Source organism: Anopheles bellator, chromosome 2, assembly GCF_943735745.2.
Source record: "Anopheles bellator chromosome 2, idAnoBellAS_SP24_06.2, whole genome shotgun sequence".
Lineage (NCBI taxonomy): Eukaryota > Metazoa > Arthropoda > Insecta > Diptera > Culicidae > Anopheles > Anopheles bellator.
Window position 1 is genome coordinate 66,281,992 of NC_071286.1, and position 10,093 is coordinate 66,292,084.

Below are 10,093 nucleotides of genomic sequence, written 5' to 3' on the forward strand. Positions count from 1 at the left end.
GCACCCCTTGGCTCAGTAAAAACCGTTTAACAAATGTAGCCATATGGTTTGCTTGCTTCTCCAAGCAGTGGTTTCGCTCTTGAGGTGTTTGCTTTCCCCAACATCGCCTTTCTAGTCATTTCATGATTCTTGACGGAAGACATCTTCTTGACGTTTTGCTTTTTCTGTTTGATTTTACGATTTTGTTATAGATAATCTTTAATGACTGGTCACGATCATCCGTAGAATAATGGTAGAGAATTTGCTTAGCATTCTTCAATCCGTGTGATTAGTATGATTTTGGAAATATAACACGATCAGCAGCAAACTTGCACGATTTCACGAGGAGACTCTTGAATACCTGTTGTTTTTAAAATGGATTCTTGAAGGAAAATTGGTGAAATGCCTCGATGACGAACGGTTAACTGAAGTGGAATTTGGTGGCAAGATACGGAAGAAATATTTAATCACTTATTTCAAAACACTTGAGCTTAATGCCGATAGCGAAATTTTCGTATTTGCTCTAGAAATTTCCTGTCACTTTAAGCGACTAAAACCGACCTAATGTGCTTTTGAAGAGTATTTTCCGCTGCCCGGTAGCATGTGCGTCGCTGGCAAAATTTAAAGCCCTTTCCAGGTCTGGCTTTCGTGGGATATCTTTCAACGAAAGTTGCTAGACACGCGTCTGAGAGGGCATGTGTCTGCTGACTCTGGGCCGGGATCATATCCGCCAGTAGCGGTGAACTGAGTTAGAGCCGTGAAGCTGTCAAGGAATTAATTGAGTTTTAATAAGTTCTAAAATAACTTCCAAATTACTTGACAACATGGTGCCATGCAGTGCATACACACATACACGTGCTCTGGCCGACGGAATAAAAACACGAGCGAGTGAGGGTCCCTTTGGCCAAACACGATTATTTGTTCTACGGAGACGGCAAAACTTAACAGATCCTTTAATGTCAACCGTGTCGGAGTGCGACAACCATTTTTTCCTAAGAAACCAGGTTTTTCCTGCTTTGAGTTCTTAAGCATCGTTAAAACGTAAGAAAGTAATTACGAATCCATATTCTGGGTGCGCGTGATGGGAATGCAAGTTTTCATTTTTTGTGCGATAAGTGGATGTCTTAGTATTGAAAGTGGCCTATGCAGCTGGTTGGTTTCCGGAACACGTAAATTAGCTGAAAACTGTATTAAAGTATCGGCCAAGAGTGTCCCTCCTGAAGCAGCCGAAAGAATGGAAGCCAACTAGCGTTGCGAAAACTGAGGCACGAACATTAATTAAAATTATATCGTAAACCGACAGCGGATGAAACCGAAGCGATCCTTTCGCCAATCCTGTCCTCTCTGAGGCCTGCTGCCGTGGGGCTTGGCGTATATCAAATTGCCGACCAAAAGGCTGACGGGACAGGACTCACCTTCATTACCGTCGTTGGTGTAGTACGTTAGGACGTGTGCTACGAAATCTTGTTACATACTGTCTGGATCTAACTTGAGCCCAAGTGTTTTGGGGAACTTTTGAGATACCACAATTCATGAGGAGTGACCAAATAGGCCTTCCTTAAATAAAAAATGCAAAGGGAACGAAATCCAATTACCAATTTTTGGAAACATGCCATCAAACGTTATTTCAATGTGCTTCGCGCAATACCGTCAAACTAATTGCCCTCAATACGGAAACGACTGACCATACCGTAGCATTCCGTTGTATTCCTGTAAGGTATTCAAGTGTCGTCCTTAGTTTTGTCGTGTTTCAACACTATGTACAATGGTTAACATTATGTGTTTTGTTTCTTCTTTATCTCTGTACAAGCTCCTCGAGTGTTGATACCATTTTGACACTTCTTTATAAATTCATTTTACACATTTTTTTACTTTAGCTGTCTCTCTCGTTCTCTTTCTGTTGCTCAGTTGCCCCTCTTTTGTTGAGTTGTTTTTGTCTGTTTTATAAAGTGCACTTATAATTGTAACAATTTGTTGACGGCCAGTGTTGCTGTTTGACCACTGGAAATATGCCACACTGCGCGGATTAGTGCCCTTGTTAATTCGTACTGCTGTGAGCATGGGATTTGTAACCTCTGTTCGGTCACAGTTCGCGTTGAAACTGCTGATATTCGGTCTTATTGCCGTTGCATAATTCTGTTTGAAACTTAATCATCCTATTGTAGCCCATCACGCAGCTCTGGTTTATTGTTTTTATTTGGCTGTTTTATACGCTGCCTCTGTTCCGATATTTATCCGTCCTGGTGGTGGCTGTGACTCTTAATGTTTGGGGGCGGGCTATGTTGCGGCTAATTTGATCATACTTATCGTAATGTACAGACACACACACACACGCACACATACATACATACACGTACGCACTAACAGCAATGGTAACACCCATACGCATAACTTCATGTAAATGTCGGCAACATCAACAGACTATAAATCATCAGCAAACAACAACTAACAAACGCAACCGTGCTGGAGGGCCGCCCATGGGCGAAGATGCTCGCCGCGGGCGACTTGTTGTTCAGGATCCAGAGCGGCTGTCGCGATGGTATTGGGGCCGGCATTTGCGTGTTCCTCGGTTTCTCCAGCCCGTTGCCCCCGTTGCCGCCGGTGCCGGTTCCACCGGCCATGCCGCCGTTTCCGCTCGCGGCGCCATTAACACCGTGTCCAGCGTTACCTCCTGGGTGATGTGTGGTTGGACAAAAACGGGTCAATATTAGACGAGTGGGCACGATGGCATAGTGCATCGGGATGCAACGCATTATGAACAGGGCCTCGGCCCCCTCGCTCGAGTGCATAAAATTTCGCATCAAATTCCTGCCCCAAGCGTGGTTCGTGGACAGAGTATTCCGAGTGGTTCCAAACTGTGGAGTCCTTTTACGTGGACCGGCTTTAGGCAACGAAACACGACGACCCAAAAGTATTCGGGCGCTGACAGCCAGTCCTACAAAACTAAATGACACCGTACACGGTATGGGCGCAGTAAGCAAATAACAAATTTAGTAATAAAACATTTCCGACATTCCGATTAATTGCCACCGAGCTTTTTGATGACTTTCCAAAAGGTATATCCATGCGAACGTTAGGAGAGTGAAAAATTTCAAGCATCAAGCATCAGTTTGCAAGTAATTGCGGCCGTCGCTACTCATACGCCCGGCGGTCAGCGGCTCGCCAGTGTATTCGCAACCATATTTGTGGAATGTTAATTTCTGCCACGCTCACTGGCGAGATTTTTTATTGCAACCGCAAAGACACCCTCTCCCACGGAAGCTGCACGATGTCCGAGGACACAAAAAACGGGATACGCAAAATCGGTGGACAAGCACAACCCGTGCGTGCTGGGCACGAATGGCGCAAATAATTAATAACCAAAGCATCTGAGTGGTCACCGTGCACCTCGAGTACGGCGGTTTCTTTTTTTTCACAGGCCCTCCCCACGGACCTGCGCTGTGATGACACCACTCTGCGCGCCCCCTGCAGGCTCATGTCATTAAAAATAAATATATTTATGCGACGATCCTTTTTATGATCCCCCGGCCCGCCACAAACGCGACGCGGCGCAAAGATGTCCAAGAAGGCAGAAAGGGGGCGCGATTTGTTCGCCGATAGTGGCTTAACATAAAAAAGGGCCATACAGGAGCAGGGCAACCGGATGATAACACCGGATGGTGGAGATAAAAAATACTCTATACTGCATATTCCGACCCGATACCGAAGTGCATGCCATTTTATGCAACAGCGCAAAAGAGTTTGCGCGATGGAAAAACATCGCTCCCTGCGATCGATAGCGCGATCAGCGACAGCAAATGCGCCAACAGTCGGCCGCGCTTGATAATCACATCAATTAATTTATTGTTATGGGGTGTTTCATTGTGACGCAATAAAAATTAATTGAGCCTTTGCCTGTGCCGCGCGTTTTCAATTATGAGCAATTGATGGCCGCGTGAAGAAGCGCCGATGGCGAAGGATGCGAGCAGGAAATAAATATTGCGTTTACCGATGCCTGCGGCACCGGCACGGAAGGTGAGGCGAGATTATGTTCCGGTAAAACATCGCGCTAATGTTGGTCGCTTATTTTATGCGCCCACCTCGCGCTTTTTGCTGTCGCCGCAGAGATCATTCCGGTGGACGGGGACGCGGGGTCCCATGCGGTGGTCATTAAACGGCAACGAGTTTTTAACTATAAAATCAAATCGCACCTAATGACAGCTAATTGCCGGATCACGGTTTTTATGTTAATTATTGCTTTCACTTGCGGTAGTTTTTAACTCGATTGGAAATTACTGTTATTAGCTAACATTTTCAAAAAGTTCCATTACAAGTTTCCGTGAAAAACTACACATCAGTGATTTTGATCTGTTGGCAAAAGCTCATAATGTAAAATTGGGTTGAGAAATCTCTAATTTGTATCATTTTTTGGCAAACATGCTTTCGATTTGCTACGTGACTTTATTCCACGTACTTCTGAATTGTAATACAATTGCTAATATTGCAATTAATATTACTGCAACATAAATTCAGGAATGGAATGTATTTTAGAAAATTCCTGGAGGAGCATTTGACGAGATGCTCGTCTACTGTTCACACTAGAGATTCAAACTGAGCCTGTTAGCTTTCCTCTCCTTCTTAACAGGCAACAACCGCCCAGCGGCCTGTAACAGATACCATGTTATTATTTCTGTTGCTTTCTGTAACAATGGAGTTTTAGTTCTCAAAGATCCGCTTCAGGGAAGCTATTTTAAATCATTGTTAATTAAAAAAATGCTGACCGGCACACGCTTCAAGGTTGATGATTATAAAGAAAGAAGGAAAATAGCGATTCGGACCTAACAAACACCTTCACAAATGTCGAAACATGGTCCCTAACCATACGCCGAATGTGTTATGCTACAATGATGTATATTCAAACTATTGTACCGAACCTACCTTCAGACAGTGCGATGCTGCCGAGATAATCGTTCTCCTGGATGTGGTTGGTGATGTACGTGTCACGGTTGAAGGTGTTGCCACCCTTGGCCCCGTCGTGACCTTTGCCGTGGGTCGACGAGTGCTGCTTTCTTCGCGGTTGCTTCACCGTTGACGGCACGTAAGGCGTTGGTGTTGTCGTTGGTTTAGGAGGTAAATGAAGTTCTGGAAAAGGGTCACGATAAACCGCGAGGAAAGGCCCGCGAAAAGGAGTATTAAAGTACCATCGAGTTTCTATTTCATTTACAACGCCCAACTGGCGGTGCGTCCTGTTTTTTTTTTGTCTAGGGAACTTCACTATTATGACGATGCCATACGTACCTTGCAGGCGTATCCGGGCATCGGACTTTCCGAGAGCATTAATGCTTGAGCAAATGTACGGCCCAAAGTCTCCTTTGTGCAGATTTTTTACGGTCAAATTCAGCTGCCAAGTGTAGGCGTTGAGCTTCTCCTCGCTGATCGTGTACTTTTCTCCCTCGTACAGCTTCATGCCTGCAATAAAAATGATTAAATATCCAATGGCACGATAAGAAAAACCTTTGTCCGGTGAAATCAATATAGGGTAATTAATACTGTTAATTTTAAACAACAAACTGATCGTACCATCATGCTTGTGCCATCCGTTGAGAGGAGTTGGGAATGCTTCGACGACGCACTGCAACAGCACATGACTCTCGACCGGTGCGGCAACCAGTTGGTTTCCGGCTTTCACGTTCGGTGGAACTGATAATGGTCACCGTGGACGCGTTAGAATCGTGACATAGAAAGACAATGTTTGATGTTAGCATAAAAATGGTAGTCGCCAAAGTTTCAATACATCCCACACTACGTTTTCAGTAGCAACCGAACCACTAAAGTATACGACAGTGACTTACAGTTCACTTGGACATCAAACCGTTTGCTAACCGAGGGCGGAACACCGTTCGAGGCGATGCAGAGATATCCCCCCATGTCGGTTCTCTGCACTTGGTTCAGGACGAGTCGTTCGCCTTCGATGAACTTCACCACTGGCCGGAAAGAAGTAGAGGGCGAAAAACCAGAACATGCAACAATGTTATGCTATCTTTATGCACTGTCGTTCACCAATGCACAATGGGGCGGTTTCGTAGAAAAAAGGGATCTCGAATATGTTGGCTGGAGTATTTAACAACATTATATTCTTTTGGTAGCTTTCTATAGAGATAAAATGCACTGAAGATGTGTCCTTAATTTTATTTTAGTCAATTTTTGTAATGATTTTCCTGCTCATTACTAAACCGTGTTAAAGACAGATTCTATTTTCGCAAAAGCTGCAACTCCTCAACAAAGTTGTTGAATTATGAATACAAACATCAAATCATTGCAAAATTGGCTAAATTTTGTTTCATGTTTATATCTTTCCAGAGAAATGCATCTTGGGTCACAATGTGAGCTACCAAATTGCTACTGTTAGGTAAGTAAACGTAGGAAAGTGGTCGTGTGTTAGTTTGCGTGTCTGTCTACCCACTCGCCCGGCGAAAGATAACTTTAAAAATTAAAGAAAAAACACAGAAATTAAAAGTCTTGAATCTCTGCATTGTTGGATAATTAACTGGCGCTGGAAGCGGGCCGGAGCCTTTCGGGTCAGTTGAATTTGTTAGTAAATCAAGCGCCATGACAGCAAACTATGCGAGCGAAGAAAAGCACTAGATTAAACTTCGCAATCCCCCGGAGCCACAAATTACCTTGTTTTTCTCTGCCCTCCGTTCGCACGACGATATCCTTGCCATTTTCACGCCTCCATTGGACCGTCGGCTCGGGGACACCGGTCGCCTGGCACACCAGCTGCACGTTGCCGGCCTCGTTGGCCACGCCGCCCTCCAGGGTGTTGGGCTCGTGTTCGTTTAAAATATCAGGTGGAACGACGACGTCCAAGTTGCCCGACTGTAATTACGGTTCTTAGTTACTTTCGCAGCTCTGTGCTCCCATTCCTCGGTGCAATTTATGTATTCATGAAGCAATTACTACAATGGTCAAACGCTTGAGAAGCTGCGACCGGGAAGGCATTCTTTTTCTCCCCCGAGACACTCCGGGCTGCAAAAACACCGATTGCCAATTGCCCGGCCAATCGAACGTGTTGGTGATGCTACGCTAAACGATTGACCCACACTGACCACAAGTAATAGGAGCCCACATTTGTTTGTCTTTGCTATTGCAAACGCTTTCTAATGTATTTTTAGAGATCCGAAGAACCTAATCTAAGCCGAAAACATAAAGATTCTAAAATCTATAGGATAGCTTATTTCAAGATGAAATAGATATTTTGATATGTGCCCAAATTGTTGAGTTAACTTCATGAGCGGCAGAATTAGAATCACCCCATGACAAAAAATCCTCAGTAGTTGTGAATAACCAAAAAAAAAATCAAATGAAGGGCGATAAATGAAGTTAACTTTTTTCTTCGTTTTAACATGTTCTTCCTTTTGTGTTTTGGACAATTATGTGATTAGTCAGATGAAAATATGTTTTGATTACTTTTAGTGTATTGCCAAATCTTTTAAGAGTTTAAGAACACTGGAAAGGACAACGGGTGTACATTTTCTTCTGACGGTCACTGTGCGTCTTCCATAATTGACGAGCAATAAGCATCATCTTGATTTTCCGCATTACTGTTCAGAGCAATGTCCGATAAATGGTGATTTTAAATTCAACTCAAAGATGCTCACAATGGTTTCGTTTTCATTTGCTAAATGCTCCCTGGACGACATTTTCCTCTGCTTGTTACGGAGCTTCTGGTGAACACCATTACTCACCTGATGTCTCATCGGATCCGTGTTCACTTGGCACATGTAGCTTCCTGAATCGTTCAGCTGAACGTGGGAGATATGCAGCTTCCAGGTGTTGTGGCCATTGTGGGTGACGGATAGCCGTGGATTCAGAGCCACCATGTGCGTGTGAATGGCGAGAATCGCCTTCGAGTCCGACTTGATCCAGGCTACCTTTAGCCAAACGAATGGAGGATTTTACGAGAAAAATGGAACTATTATCTCGAATGGAATGTTAAAGTTATCGCTTCATGCAATGTTCGGGGCTTTTAGGTTTCAACCTTGCAGCGATTGCCACGTGAACAAATCCTGCATCGGATTGCCGATTATAAAGTTAATGTTAGAAATGCGGCTCAGTCAATTAATATTACAAAACTACAGATCCTAACACCACGGTTCCGCACTATTCCGTGTCAATGTATCGCGTGGCAGTAAAACACTACTTTAATGACGTGGCCCAGCTAGAGTTCAGCTAGACAACGTTTCCACTGCCGGATCTTCTGCCGGATCCTGGCGACCCCAAACACGAACCTGAAGAGCGTGTCTGGAGTTGATTGAAATGGGCCATTTTGCCGTCGGAAAATGGAGTCAACCCGAGAAGCCCAAAAGAGCCAGCCAAAAATGGCAATTGATTTTTTGTTTGCTACTTTCAATCTTTTATGCACTCGTTATGTTCACCGTTTCATTAGGCACCGATTTTTTACGACTACCTCCCGTGTGCCGCCTTGGTACTGCTGTCTACGGTCGAAGCCGGTTGCGTTATTTAGGGGAGCTGCGTGTCAATAAAAGTTGGGTTTTGTTTTCGATAAATTTTGTAAATGAGATCATTAATAACGGCGCGGGCGCCGTACGGAGTGGAGGGTGCCTCTCAAACGGCACGCCACGCTGCTTCCTTTGGCCGAGTGGCGCTTTTTGGCAAAGAATTGAAGGTATATAATGTAGATGAGACAAGCATTAGTATGGACTCGTTTCACAATTTTGCCTGAGACAGCGGCATCTGCACGCAACTCGGTTCCAGTTGTTTAGCTTAGCTTTAGACAATGTTTAATTCCATCGATAGATGATTTAATGCGCGTATCGTGATTTCCAATTGCGATGGCTGAGATTTTTAAATTGATACAAAACAGCAATCCTTTTGATTGTAATATCCTTGAAGTTCGTTTATTGGGAGGAAAAGTTTTAATGGCCATCTTACTGCGAAACTATGCCACATAAATTTGCATTGCTTTGTTAAGGCCAACTGTAAACAGTTTAATTGAAACGACACACACCTCATCATCAATCAGTGGCGCAGCGAGTTCAAGCGATAATTAGCAAACCACCTACCCTGTACTGTCCCAAGTTGTTCACGACGCAAGTGAAGGAAACGTCGCGGCCCTGTGTCACCGTGAGATTGTCCAGCGCGGCCAGGAACTCTGGCTGTGCTTCCGTCTGGGTGCCATGTCCTGTGCGGTCCGGAGTAGAGAAAGGAGCGTGAGAACCCGTGCACTGGGAAATCCGCCCGTGCGCCCACCGTCGGCGAAACAAATAAAACATCGAAAAGCGCTTTTCCATCATTTAACGGGGGGAAAGCCAAAGCAAAAAAAGAGTGTTGAACAACAAACAGCGGGAACGGGAATCGAAACGAAATAGGAAACAACGGCGAAACACGCCACGCCGGCGGCCCACCGGTGGGCGCGGTGCCATTTATGTCATCCATTATGATTATTTACCGTCGCGCATAAATCATACTAATTCGAGAAATTAAATTTTCTCGAAAAAACACACCGACTCACCGTTTACCAGCAGCACGACTAATGATATATTTAACAAAAGCTTTAGCTCGAGCAGATTTATGTATCCCATCGCTGTGGCGCTGTTCCGTTCCGGTGCATCCGTTGCTCGATCGCGCCTCACTGCTACACTTCCGGGACCGGGTAATCGCCCGATTGTGCCGTCCCTTGCCCAACGCTATCTTAGTTTGGTTCCTTCTTCAGATGGCACTCGCCACCGTAATCGCCCCGAAACTGCTCGAACGGCTTCTCTCTGCCTTTTTCCCTGCTACCGAGATGAGTCACTTCCACTTTGGCTTAAGCTGGCACTTCACTCCCGTAATGTTTCGAAATACTGTTCACTGTACTCGGCAGCAACCAACCGAGCTCCGAGCCTCTCCGCGAGGCACACACAGTTCCGTCAGGCCAGGGCAGTTGGTCCGGCGCATAAGGATGCAAGGCGCGGCCCCCGTGCAGCCAAACACTTCACGATTCGCGCGATGATGCACTTCAGCGGCCGCTTCTGGTGGAGGTGCTGGTGGCTTTCAGCAATCGCTGCCCTATTGTTTCGCATTGCTCACTTTCGCGTTAAGGTACTGCGCTGAAATTCGCTTTCAGCCCTAG

At 45.2% G+C, this 10,093-nt stretch overlaps 1 protein-coding gene across 1 annotated transcript; it reads right to left on the reverse strand.

Annotated features, from left to right (window-relative positions):
* Positions 1 to 2,372: 2,372 nt before the first annotated feature.
* On the reverse strand, positions 2,373 to 9,688 carry LOC131210771 (protein amalgam). Its single transcript, XM_058204064.1, has 9 exons — positions 9,494 to 9,688; positions 9,045 to 9,163; positions 7,707 to 7,892; positions 6,639 to 6,837; positions 5,811 to 5,942; positions 5,539 to 5,658; positions 5,257 to 5,427; positions 4,897 to 5,100; positions 2,373 to 2,647 (listed from the first exon to the last, which is right to left on the reverse strand). The coding sequence occupies exons 1-9, from the start codon at positions 9,561 to 9,563 to the stop codon at positions 2,373 to 2,375; spliced, it is 1,476 nt and encodes a 491-aa protein (XP_058060047.1). The 5' UTR covers positions 9,564 to 9,688.
* Positions 9,689 to 10,093: the final 405 nt, after the last annotated feature.